The sequence below is a fragment of the Sphaeramia orbicularis genome, chromosome 7, assembly GCF_902148855.1.
Source record: "Sphaeramia orbicularis chromosome 7, fSphaOr1.1, whole genome shotgun sequence".
NCBI classification, from domain to species: domain Eukaryota; kingdom Metazoa; phylum Chordata; class Actinopteri; order Kurtiformes; family Apogonidae; genus Sphaeramia; species Sphaeramia orbicularis.
Genome location: NC_043963.1, coordinates 53825703 through 53840012, shown reverse-complemented (window position 1 = coordinate 53840012; position 14310 = coordinate 53825703). Strand labels below are relative to the sequence as shown.

Genomic DNA, 14310 nt, shown 5'->3' with positions numbered 1-14310 from the left:
ATGACAGTGAGGCCTGTTTGTTTATGATTGATGTTGTACTGATAAATAGGCTGTAATTATTGAGCAAAATGGTTCAATTGTTCAGTCTGTTTGTATGACAGCACTGCCATGAACATCTTGTTGTGAATAATTCAGTTACTGCATTATGGATTGTTGTGGTTCGATGCTAAAATTAGGAAAATATTATTGTTTGATTGTTGTATTAAATTAATGATAAAGGTGTAAAAGCACTGAGGGGTAGGATTAAATAAGTTTATACTTCTTCCTACTCCTTTTCAACCATGTAATATTCAGACTTGTATGTGCTTTAAATGTTATTTTGATTTTGTCTTAATTTGCTTTGTTTTGTTGTATTTTTTCTTTGCATGTTCGAATGAATGAATAAATGAATGAATGAATGAATGAATGAATGAATAAATAAATAACAAGTGCGATGTGTTCAAGTGGTTTTGTTGTCATAGTGAAATGAAAAATTGCTGATGTACAATATATGGTGACCTGATACTTGGGTATACAGTTTTGGACGGGTTCATTCATCTGATACAGCAGTCTGGTTTTTGCAAAATCTTCAACGAACTACAACGGCATATTTGGCCCACATAGGAAAAATAAAAACACTTGTCACTACAAGAATAAAGTTGTTGGAAGTTGGAATACTTTGAGAATAAAGCCGTTATGTTATGAAAATAAGGTTGTAGTTTAACGAAAATACTGTTGTACTTTTATGAGATTAAAGTCAGAATATTTTGAAAATAAATTGCAATAGTGCAATAAAAAGTCATAATTTAGAAAATTGTAAGCCTTAGGCCTTGTTGATGACAGAGTTTCCGGTTACAGCGAACGCAACAAGTGAAGTGATGGTGGGCGGGGCTAATAGGCTCAGTTTTTGGTGGGCGGGGCTAATTAGCTCAGTATTTGGTCTTTGTGCGTAAACCCCAAATGAAAGCAGAATCTCACAAAATGTTCTGAGTTCTCCATTATGCAACAAGTGAGTACGACTTTACTCTCATAAATTCTGATATTTTTCCCACCTGTTTTTAAATTATATTATTCTCATAATATTATGGCTTTATTCTCGAAATTTGACGACATCACTCTCATAATATTACAACTTCATTCTCGTAAAATTATGACTCTTTTTGTATTCGACTTTAGTCTCATAAAATTACGGGTTTTATCTCGATATTTTACAGCTTTATTCTCGTAGTGACAGGTGTTTTTATTTTCTTATGTGGCCCTAATACGCCGTTGTAGCTAACAGCAGCAGAACACTAATAAAAACATTGTTTATTACTGTGCATGAATCCCTTGTTGCTCATTGTTGAAAAGGTCAAAGGTTATTTTCATGTCATGGATCAACATTTGTTCCCAGTTCTTCAGTGGAAATTATGACATGAGGGGCCGTTCATGTGCAGTTTGTTGGTGACTAGTATTACCCATAATTCCCACAGCATGTGAAGACAGGATTAGGGTCCTTTTAACTGACAAAGCTGATGAAAGGAAACGTTTCCATCATGTGCAGATTTTTTTTACAGTTTTCTCGACACATCCAGAAGTCACTTTGAAGATTAGCAAACATGTGGGACACAAAATGACTGGTTTTTGGGATTAAAACATGAAGTTTACTGTTGCACTGCACTACTGAAGGACACGTCCCAACATCAGATTGGATGTCATTATGGAGTTGGACTTTAAAGGTGTTGTGTGACAAAGATAAAATCATCAATTCTGACTGTAAGTCCCTTTACTGCATCGCCTGGTCCATTTTAAAGATAAAATCATGCTTGACTTTTTTCCCATTTAGTATAAACAGGGAAAAGAGATGACACAGAGGCAAAACCAAGAAATACCTCTACCATGTTTTCTCCTTAAGAACGCCAATATTATAGTAAAAATAGATCAGACATAAAGAAGTGTTTGATGGATTTGAGTCCTATCAGCTGAGGACTGAAACTGACTGGATTCACATGATATCTGTTCATAAAAAGCTGCAGCTGGAAAAAACAGTCCCTCCAGGAGAACGCAGGACAAAATCTTTGATTATGCGATGGAATATAAAGGTTTTTATGTGACTGTACGCAGTGAAATGGCAGGAATTTGCAAAAAATGCACGAAGTTGTGAAAATATGCAGGAACTGGAAAAACATGCATTTCAATGAAAAAAACTGATTCTTCTCTGACACCCTGTCCTAACGAGGCCACTACTAAATGAAACATGCCTAATTCCATCCTATAATAATCAAGCATACAGAAGTAAACACCCAGTCCATCCCATAAAGGGCTGGTTCTGTTGGAGTTCTTCTGTATTTTCTAATCAGGGCTCAAACATGGATTTAACATTCATGAGTCACAAAGAAAAGAACTGCTTCACCACAGTGAGGTAAAACGGACCGTCTGTTTAAGGTAGAACGGACCGTCTGTTTAAGGTAGAACAGACCAACTGTTTAAGGTAGAACGGACCGTCTGTTTAAGGTAGAACGGACCGTCTGTTTAAGGTAGAACGGACCGTCTGTTTAAGGTAGAACAGACCAACTGTTTAAGGTAGAACGGACCATGTGTTTAAGGTAGAACGGACCGTCTGTTTAAGGTAGAACGGACCGTCTGTTTAAGGTAGAACGGACCGTCTGTTTAAGGTAGAACGGACCGTCTGTTTAAGGTAGAACGGACCGTCTGTTTAAGGTAGAACAGACCAACTGTTTAAGGTAGAACGGACCGTCTGTTTAAGGTAGAACAGACCGTGTGTTTGAGGTAGAACAGACCAACTGTTTAAGGTAGAACGGACCGTCTGTTTAAGGTAGAACGGACCGTGTGTTTGAGGTAGAACAGACTGTGTGTTTAAGGTAGAACGGACCATCTGTTTAAGGTAGAACGGACCGTCTGTTTAAGGTAGAACGGACCGTGTGTTTGAGGTAGAACGGACCGTCTGTTTAAGGTAGAACAGACCAACTGTTTAAGGTAGAACGGACCGTCTGTTTAAGGTAGAACAGACCGTGTGTTTGAGGTAGAACAGACCAACTGTTTAAGGTAGAACGGACCGTCTGTTTAAGGTAGAACGGACCGTGTGTTTGAGGTAGAACAGACTGTGTGTTTAAGGTAGAACGGACCATCTGTTTAAGGTAGAACGGACCGTCTGTTTAAGGTAGAACGGACCGTGTGTTTAAGGTAGAACAGACCAACTGTTTAAGGTAGAACGGACCGTCTGTTTAAGGTAGAACGGACCGTCTGTTTAAGGTAGAACAGACCAACTGTTTAAGGTAGAACGGACCATGTGTTTAAGGTAGAACGGACCATGTGTTTAAGGTAGAACGGACCGTCTGTTTAAGGTAGAACAGACCGTCTGTTTAAGGTAGAACGGACCGTCTGTTTAAGGTAGAACGGACCGTCTGTTTAAGGTAGAACGGACCGTCTGTTTAAGGTAGAACAGACCAACTGTTTAAGGTAGAACGGACCGTCTGTTTAAGGTAGAACAGACCGTGTGTTTGAGGTAGAACAGACCAACTGTTTAAGGTAGAACGGACCGTCTGTTTAAGGTAGAACGGACCGTGTGTTTGAGGTAGAACAGACTGTGTGTTTAAGGTAGAACGGACCATCTGTTTAAGGTAGAACGGACCGTCTGTTTAAGGTAGAACGGACCGTGTGTTTGAGGTGGAACAGACTGTGTGTTTAAGGTAGAACGGACCGTCTGTTTAAGGTAGAACGGACCGTGTGTTTAAGGTAGAACGGACCATCTGTTTAAGGTAGAACGGACCGTCTGTTTAAGGTAGAATGAACCGTGTGTTTAAGGTAGAACGAACCGTCTGTTTAAGGTAGAACGGACCATCTGTTTAAGGTAGAATGAACCGTGTGTTTAAGGTAGAACGGACCGTCTGTTTAAGGTAGAACGGACTGTGTGTTCAAGGTAGAATGAACCGTGTGTTTAAGGTAGAACGGACCATCTGTTTAAGGTAGAACGGACCGTCTGTTTAAGGTAGAACGGACCGTCTGTTTAAGGTAGAACGGACCGTCTGTTTAAGGTAGAACAGACCAACTGTTTAAGGTAGAACGGACCGTCTGTTTAAGGTAGAACAGACCGTGTGTTTGAGGTAGAACAGACCAACTGTTTAAGGTAGAACGGACCGTCTGTTTAAGGTAGAACGGACCGTGTGTTTGAGGTAGAACAGACTGTGTGTTTAAGGTAGAACGGACCATCTGTTTAAGGTAGAACGGACCGTCTGTTTAAGGTAGAACGGACCGTGTGTTTAAGGTAGAACGGACCATCTGTTTAAGGTAGAACGGACTGTCTGTTTAAGGTAGAACGAACCGTCTGTTTAAGGTAGAATGAACCGTCTGTTTAAGGTAGAATGAACCGTGTGTTTAAGGTAGAACGGACCGTCTGTTTAAGGTAGAACGGACCGTGTGTTCAAGGTAGAATGAACCGTGTGTTTAGGGTCGAACAAACTGTCTGTTTAAGGTAGAACGGATCCTCCGTTTAAGGTAGAATGGACCGTCTGTTTAAGGTAGAACGGATCATCTGTTTAAGGTAGAACAGACCATCTGTTTAGGGTCGAACAAACTGTCTGTTTAAGGTAGAACGGATCCTCTGTTTAAGGTAGAACGGACTGTGTGTTTAGGTAGAACGGACCATCTGTTTAGGGTCGAACAAACCGTGTGTTTAAGGCAGAACAGATCATCTGTTTAAGGTGGAACGGACCATCTGTTTAGGGTTGAACAAACCGTCTGTTTAAGGTAGAACAGCCCGTCTGTTTAAGGTAGAGCGGACCATGTGTTTAAGGTAGAATGGACCATCTGTTTAATGTAGAACGGACCGTCTGTTTAGCGTAGAACGGACTGTCTGTTTAAGGTAGAACAGATCATCTGTTTAAGGTGGAACAGACCATCTGTTTAGGGTCGAACAAACCGTCTGTTTAAGGTAGAACTGCACAGAGGCATGCTGGGTCTGTTTAAGGTAGAACGGACCATGTGTTTAAGGCAGAACGAACCGTGTGTTTAAGGTACAACGGACCATCTCTTTAGGGTTGAACAGACCGTCTGTTTAAGGTAGAATGGACCGTCTGTTTAAGGTAGACTGGACCGTCTGTTTAAGGTAGAATGGACATTCTGTTTAAGGTAGACTGGACCATCTGTTTAAGGTAGAATGAACCGTCTGTTTAAGGTAGAACGGACCATCTGTTTAAGGTAGAACGGATCCTCTGTTTAAGGTAGAACAGATCATCTGTTTAAGGTGGAACGGACCATCTGTTTAGGGTTGAACAAACCGTCTGTTTAAGGTAGAACAGCCCGTCTGTTTAAGGTAGAACGGACCATGTGTTTAAGGTTTAAGGTAGAATGAACCGTCTGTTTAAGGTAGAATGAACCGCCTGTTTAAGGTAGAATGAACCGCCTGTTTAAGGTAGAATGGACCATTTGTTTAAGGTAGAATGAACCGCCTGTTTAAGGTAGACTGGACCATTTGTTTAAGGTAGAATGAACCGCCTGTTTAAGGTAGACTGGACCGTTTGTTTAAGGTAGAATGAACCGCCTGTTTAAGGCTATTAGAGCCTTCACTAGCTGAATCGTTCACAAATCGAAGAAACTGCTAAAGTTGAATTGCAAGAAAGCATCATTTGGCACCTCTAGTTCGCAACCAACGCCTGCTAGATGTTTTTTTTTAAACTGGTGAATTAAATGAATCGATTCGGAATCACTTCGCAACAGATGAACAAACTGAAAGAATCAAGTTAGTAAAAAGAATCGGACATCCCATCATTAAATGTCAGGACTCCTAGAAAAGACTGGACACTCTGAGGTTTTGTAACTTTGTTAGTAAAGGGAGGTTCTTTCTACAAAAACATGAATGTGCACTGCAGTTCTTCAGCTGATGTTGGCCATTTCCCATAAGGCCTAGGGGCATCAACACATGGACTGGACCCCTACTGACTGTACAGCAATGACTCAGATTCAGAGGATTTTCTAGAAATACTCCAACAGACCTGTGGAGAAGGGACAGATGTGGTGACAGAATGAAGACGCCACTGCACAGAGGCATGCTGGGTAAAGAGTCCAACAAAAGAACTGGAGCACACTGTTACCATCCAACTGCATATACAGCCACTGGTGAGCTAGGAGAGAGAGAGAGAGAGAAAGAGAGAGAGAAAGAGACAGAGAGAGGGAGGGAGAGAGAGAGAGAGGGAGACAGAGAGAGAGAGAGAGAGGAGGAGGGAGGGAGAGAGAGAGACGGAGAGAGAGAGAGACAGAGAGAGAGAGAGAGAGGAGGAGGGAGGGAGAGAGAGAGACGGAGAGAGAGAGAGACAGAGAGAGAGGGAGAGAGAGAGGGAGGGAGGGAGAGAGAGAGACGGAGAGACAGGGAGAGAGAGACAGAGAGACAGAGACAGAGAGGGCGAGAGAGACAGAGAGGCAGAGACAGAGAGAGAGAGAGGGAGGGAGAGAGAGAGAGAGACAGAGACAGAGAGAGGGAGAGAGAGACAGGGAGAGGGAGAGAGAGAGAGGCAAAACACATGAAACACCTGTGACCCGACATTAGCCATCATATGAGTGTGTGTGTGTGTGTGTGTGTGTGTGTGTGTGTGTGTGTTGGTTTACCTGTCAGCAGCTTTCCTACACTCAGGTCCATGAGAACACTGAGGATGGCCGTCCAAATGCCCAGTGCAGCGTAGGCGTACCACTGCATCCCACACACCTTCTCCAGAGCAGACCTCAGCTTCAGCACACACTCTGTGGACACAGGATGGATGTTCACCTGCTGTTAGTTTAAGTCTATGCATTCAGGAGGTACATCTGTCATGTCACTGACTTCATCAGTAAGTCATATTTGAGCTACTGGCTCCACATGGAGGTGTAAAATATCTGACTCTGTGGAGGTGAACCTCTGCCTCTGTAGAACCTGGACAAAAACATAATCACATGGACTGGACTCAGAAAACAGCTCAGTGTTATGATGTCGGTTCGTTTGGTCAGGTCTAGGTTCAACACTGGAATGTGTCCATAAACTGAGGTCAGCTGACCACCTGAATACACTGGATGAGCAGGTCTGACTGTCACTGGAACTTTCCATCCATTAATCCATTGGACTAAAATGGTCCAAGTGGTTCAGAGAGGACACAGATACCACCGTGTCCAGACCTGAACCACACTGAAAATCTTTGAGAAGTGACTGAAGACACTTTCCACAGTGATCCAACTCCCCACCATCAATACTAGACTGCAGTGAGGACACAAATACACGATTCAAATCAATGTACAGACGACCCAGTGTGTATGTGCACACAGAACCACAGGCTCCCAGGACCCAGCTCCATTAGTTTGGACAAAAATAGTGAGACCAACAAAAATAGCTCATAGTAGTTTAATTTCACAGCTGATATCCAGTTAACATGTTTTCTTGATAATAACCAAAATCCCTTAAGTTCTTCCATCAATATCTATGTCATTGTACTGACAAAAACCGCACTTTTATTCATTCCATGTTTTCTTTTCTGTCTGTTTTAGTCACATGACACACAGGAGTTAGGACTTGATTGCATAACCATTGTTTTTGATGACTTTTGATGATCTAATAATTTTGTCTGCAAACATATATATCTTTTTCTTTGATCCGTTATTGATGACTATCTTACTTGCACTAAATTATGATGGGGTGGGGGTAACTGTAGGACCCAAACACAGCACAGTTTTACCAGTAATAAAGGCATAAAGGCAGATTAATTAAAGAACAGTTCTTTATAATGAATCAGTACTAATTAATACAGACAGTCCTGGACCCAGGTAGAGGTGAAACTGAGGTGCGCTGCCTGGACTCAAACCCGGGGCTTGAATGTGACAGCCGGTGCCGTTGCCTTTTGGCCAAACGAGCTAATGTGCAGTATAGGTCTGTGGCTCACCAACAGATGGCAGCGTCAGATCGGCGACAACACTCAGGCAGATGACACAATGTCCAATAATTCAGACGTGATTTCAGACAGAAAAGTGGTAAAGTTACTGGGGCTGAGACGAAGGACGTGGTCTGGCCAAACAGAGTGAAAAACCAGGAAGATCCAGACCACAGTTCTCAGAGTCAGGGACAGAAAGGGGTTCAGATTACTAGGACAGAAGAGATGAGACAGAGTCAAAAACAGACAAAGTCAGCAACAGATGAAAATGCTGAAGACTCAGGATGATCCACAGACAGTCTGGTACTGAGTATCAGAGCAGGAGCTGCTTCTATCCTGGTCCACTTAGACCCACCTGCCAGCAGCAGGTGAAACTGATGAGGAGTGAAAAAAAGGTGAGAGAGGAGGAGAGCAGACTGTGACGCTAAACATTGGATCAAACCATCCTGAGCGCATACTTACATAACATTTCAACTAACCAAGTGTACACAAATATGAATGAACAGCATCTTATGTTCTGATGAAGAACAGGGTGTGTCAGAGTCAGGCCAATGTTTTCCCTTTTTAGAGTTTATTAGGTATATGGAACAAAAACATTGGGTACATGTCCAACAGAAACTTTGGTTCAAGTCAGTTATCTAGAATGGCTTTATCCAGTTCTCTTAAAAATGTCCTCTCAAGAATACCTATATGATTTATTCTGTGATATGATTTCCTGGTCTTTTCGGACCTACAGACAGTACTGGTTTCATTATCCTGCCATGCAGAGAGGAGGCTTCCTCACACTACGACCAAAGGAGGTAGAGAACTGGGTCCAGGCTTCTATGTATGACCCTGACCCTAACTCTAACCCTGACCCTAAACCGTTTGAACAGCTATTTTTTCCATCTATTACCACTTATATACATATATATATATATATATATATATATATGTATATATATATGTATAGATAGATAGATAGATAGATAGATAGATAGATAGATAGATATCCACCGGCGACCAATAGCATCTACTGATCTAAACTGTTTAATACCTGTTGTTCCAGTAATCCTATTAATCTGTGTCAATAATTGGTGTAAAATACAGATTTTCATCTTTTCATGGTCATCAGATATGACTCATTTGGACGTTCAGAGGCTCTGTAGTTACCATGGAAACACTCATCTTCTACAACATTGATTCACCAGTAAAACCCATGGAGTTGGATCAGTAACACTGGGTTTATGTTCAGTTATTGATATCTTTGCTGAAAAAATCACTTTTTCTTCAGTTTTCTCTGTTTCTGATATAATAACCCTCAACTTTCATCTGAGCTTTTATGAACATCTACATAATCAGTGAATTAAATATGGGAAAATACCTGATTTTCACTGAAAAAATGCAAAATACAGAGGATAATACTGTCATGAATAGTGATAAATCGCTTAAGAAATGTTAAATAGAGGGAAAAATTCATTTGGGAACTGACACAAAAGTAGCATTGGATCTTTATGGGTTAAATGCAAAATCCATTTTCTGCACAGTATTATCATCCATTCATCTTCTAAACCCATTTTATCCTCACTAGGGTTCGGGGGGGCAGAGTCTATCCCAGCTACCTGTGGGTGAAGGCGGGGTTCACCCTTAACGAGTGGCCAGTTCATCACAGGGCTGACATACAGAGACCAACAACCAAACACTGTCACATTCACACCTATGGGCGGTTTTAGGTCAACCAGTGAACCTATCAGTGTTTGTGTTTGGATGGTAGGAGGACATATCTGATCATATCATGCATAATTACTTGATACTTTTCTTCATTTTTCAGACATGGTGACTGTGCCGTCCTTTTCAGCATTAGTGAAATTCCTTCCATCAAGGTCAAACCAAACTGAATGTCATGACATGAAGGGTTAAGCTGTGAAATAGCTTCTCTACGATGTATTGATTTAATACCATCGATCAGTTATTCTCTGCTTCAGGCTGACCTTTGACGAATGCGCGGGACTGGCCACATGGTGTCCATGCATTAGCGAGGAGTGGAGTCTGCTTTTGACACTTCTCCCATTGATTTCCTTTCTCCCAGTTGTTACATATGTTGGTTTCACTCCCATGAGCCACATCCAGAGACTGCATCCTGTCTAAAAATGTTTGTATTAGTAAAGTAATACAGTACCTACCTACTACAAAATCACAGTAAAGTTAAACCCCTTTGCTGAAATGTGTGGAACCCAGACTTACCTTCGAGTTGGACTCTTACAGCTGTGGTCCGTGTGCTTCTGTGTTTGGTGATTGATGCATCTGACCTCTATAAAGGCACAACATTAGCAGTCACGGTTGGATGGGTAGCTAATATTAACTCTTTGGAGGAGGGAACATTGTGTCCTTCACCATTTACCTTTACACTTTGAAAAAAACGATTTTTCCATCCTACTCTGCTTATTAATTGGATTTCCCAGCTACACTACTTTCAACAGTGGTGAATCCAGAAAAAAAAATGGAAGAGGGGGGCAATGCCAAGAATGTGCAAAGCAGCAATAAAAGCAAAATGTGGCTATTTTGAAGAATTTAAAATATAAAACATTAGGGATGCACCGGTCCAATACCAGTATCAGGCATCGGCTCTGATACTCAGTGTGTGTACTTGTACTTGGAAAAGTAATCAAATACAAATGCACCGATACCACTTACAGCTGTGTGACATTCACAGTTCAGTGAAGCAGGTACGAGGAGGAGGAGGAATAATGTGTGGGGAGTGTGAAGATTTACCATATAAACGACGGTGATAAAAGTAATGCTGACTGACAGTAACGTTACAGACACAGAGGGATACAGATGTAGCATTCTGTGTGATGGGACTAGTACAAAGGCTGAACCCAAATGCAAGACCAGAACGCAGATGACCAATTGAGAGGGTTTATTAAACACAATCACAGTAGGAAAAACACAGCACAGAATAACTGACGTCTATGAAGGCGTGTGATTCAGGACTCTTCGTCCGGCCTGTGAGCGAGGAATATGGATGGTCAGCACGGCCGAGCCGGAGGATTCCCGTCAACACCCCGACTAGGGCAAAACAGAGGATGGTCAAAAAACAAGCCAGGTCATACACAGGAGGGCAATTCAGGAGGCAACAGGACATGAGGGAAAGGCTACTCACGGTCAAAGTCCAGGCGAGGGTCGAAACACAAGGTAACACGTTGGAGGCTGAGGTAAACAGGGAACAGGCAGAATCAGAAGTCGGATGAACGAACCAGGTCAGAACCAGACGAGCAGGCAGACGAGGGACAGGCAGAATCGGTGGTCGGAAGGCAAAACGGGTCAAGACGGGCAGACAGACTGACAGGTCTCCAAAACGCTGGTAAGTGAGCACACAAAGGTAGAACACAAACTGGCAAAGAAACAGGGGAGGACACAGGGTTTAAATACACAAGAGGGCGGGAAGACAATTGGACACAGGTGGAGATAATCAGGGAGGAGTCAGGTAATCAGGAGCAGGTGAAACAATCAAGGAGGGGAAGTAAAGACACCAGACATGACACATGAGGGAAACTTAACAAAATAAAACAGGAAATGACAGACAAAACAGAAAAGACAGACAAATCCAGACACAGTCTGGGAGCAGACATGACATTCTGTCCGTCCTCTGCGTACATTCCATCTGTTTTCCAGGTGATGGAGGATGAGTACCCAGACAGAGAATACCAGCGGAACCGTGGAGTTAGAGGATCTGTTCAAAGAGCCACTGTGTGAGTTAGAGAAAAACTACTGACACATTTAAGACAGCTTCTCAGGGCTGGGCCAGTTTCCATCCTACCGATAATATTATGGAGGTACGGAGCGGTGCAGACCGTCGCCAGCAGAAATGAAAACCAAACTTCTGGCTCATTTCTCTTTTCTTTACCTGCTGAAGCTAAGCTTTTAAACCTTACCAGTGAAAACGCTGCAATATTAGTATAACAGTAGTGTTACCTCTGTCGTCTCCATGTTTGTTATTACTGACTTTATTCTTCTTCTCTAAAAACTTTACTCTTCTTCGTGGTATTTGTCCAGTATGGTTAATTAAGAGCGGCGCTCATTCCAACACATTAAATGTCAGTAGCAGCACTTTGTTCCAGTCAGACTAATGACAACAACAATAAAGCACATTTACGAAAGGAACTAAGAACTGGAATGGGATTATTAAGTACTCGTATCAGTACTCAGTATCGGCAAGTACTCAAATGTAAGTACTCGAACTCGTACTGGAAAAAAGTGGTATTGGTGCATCCCTATAAAACATGCTTTGAGTTATGTCACTTTTTTTAACTACATAATTTCATATGTGTTTAGTCATAGTTTTGATGCCTTCAGTGAGAATCTACAATGGAAATAATCATGAAAATAAAGAAAAACCAGGTAGTGTAGATAGATAGATAGATAGATAGATAGATAGATAGATAGATAGATAGATAGATAGATAGATAGATAGATTAGTGATGAGACTTGATAAAAAAAAATTCTAATTGATTAGTGACCTTGTAATAAATTAATCGTAATTAATTGTATTTTAATCGCATATCAATATTTGACACCAGAAGCAGCATTTTCCAATTCAAATACATTTGGGTAGATGGCTAAATCAATAAACAGACACATACATAAGTTCAGACAACAACTTCATATAATCTACTAAACCTGTTTGTTTTGTAAATGAACAGTATTTTCCAGTACATTCCAGAAGAGTAATGAAGTGATAAATAAATATCCAAGGCCAAAAATAAACAGACCAAGAGTTAAAGTGTCATCAAACATTAACTGCCATACCACCGAAAATGATAAAGAAAAAGAAAACAACACACAAACCAAAATGGTGCCTTCACTGACCTCTGTCCCTGTTTCTCTTTTCTTGTCTTTTTAGTGTCATAAAGATGTTGGATTGTGTTTAAATTGTCTTTCTGCTTAGCACTTCATGAGTGGGCTCAGATAACGTTATCTCAAGCACCTTTTCTAAGCCCTGATCTTCTCCAGTGGTCTACAGTCCACTGGAGTCCATGTCACCAGTGGGTTTGTCCATGTATCAGATGTGGACTCATTCGTCTGAGCCCCAAACCCATTATCTAGTGGGGGTGTCGGTCAGTGACTCTGCTTGGTGGTAATAGGAGCATTAGCATTAGCATTAGCATCATTTAGCAGTTACGTGGTAGTGGAGGCTCGGATAACTGCGGTGGTATCCAAACTCTTTGTGTCATAGTTTGAACACAACAGCGCTCTTATCGAGGCTTCCATCCATCTGTTTTTAAACGTAAATGTCCTTTCCACTGGGACAAGCAACTCCTTGACATCCATCACAGAATACCTTCTGTGGCTGCCTGTTTGTTACCTCCGCCAAGGAGGTTATGTTTTTGCCAGGGTTTGTTTGTTTGTTTGTTTGTTTGTTTGTTTGTTAGCAAGATAACTCAAAAAGTTATAGACGGATTTTCAGGAAATTTTCAGGAAATATTGATACTGGCACAAGAAACAAATGATTAAATTTTGGTGTGGTGGGGGGGGCTGATCTGCCTTGGCAGAGGTCTGTGCTCTCCGAGTGCTTTTCTAGTTTTTCATGCAGACCCAAGTGCTGTCTGAACACACAGTTGTCTGTTCATGATTATTAGACTTTAGTCCAGTTCAGAGTTAACTCCCTTTACCAGATAAACACTAGGTATAAATGGCATGTGCGCTGTAGACCACAGGTGTCAAACATACGGCCCGTGGGCCAAAACTGGCCCACTAAAGGGTCCAATCAGGACCGTGGGATGAATTTATGAAATGCAAAAATTACATTTACTGGCTGGAAGAAGTGTCTGGGGAGAGGGAAGTCTGGGCATCCCTGCTTAGACTGTTACCCCCGTGACCTGGCCCCGGATAAGCGGAAGATAATGGATGGATGGATGGAAAAATTACACTGACGATATAAACAATCTAGAATGTGAAAATCATTTTAGTTCAGGTTTCATCAAGTCAATCTTCAGTCACTCAGACCAGTAAAATACAATCATAATAACCTATAAATAAGGACAACCTCAGATTTTTCTCTTTGTTTAAGTGCAAAAAAGTAAAATTTCATGAAAATGTTTACATTTATAAACTATCCTTTCACAAAAAATGTGAACAAATATAAGGAACCTGAGATGCCTTAAGAGAGGCAAGTGCAATTTTACCAATATTCTATTTGTTACTAAATGTTTTGTGTATTTCTAGATCCACTGTGATCTGTGCATTCTAATGTACATGTGTAAATGATAAACTCAGGCATAATATTGTTAAAATTGCACTTATTTTTCTTAAGACATTTCAGGTTGTTCATGTTATTTGGATTTTAAAGGAAACTTTGAAGATGTAAACATTTTCATAATGGGATTTTACTTTTTTCATTGTTATCATTATACTTATCCAGCTCACTTCACATCATATTGGGCTGAATGTGACCCCTGAACTTTAA

At 41.3% G+C, this 14310-nt stretch overlaps 1 protein-coding gene across 1 annotated transcript in view; it reads right to left on the bottom strand.

Annotated features, from left to right (window-relative positions):
- Positions 1–9983, bottom strand: part of clcnk (chloride channel K) — a 49559-nt gene extending 39576 nt beyond the window's left edge. The window contains exons 1-3 of the mRNA XM_030138840.1: positions 9836–9983; positions 6580–6711; positions 5970–6098 (exon numbers count right to left, since the gene is read on the bottom strand). Of these exons, the coding sequence (XP_029994700.1) occupies positions 5970–6098; positions 6580–6711; positions 9836–9983 (409 nt within the window). The remainder of the gene's footprint in view (positions 1–5969; positions 6099–6579; positions 6712–9835) is intronic.
- Positions 9984–14310: the final 4327 nt, after the last annotated feature.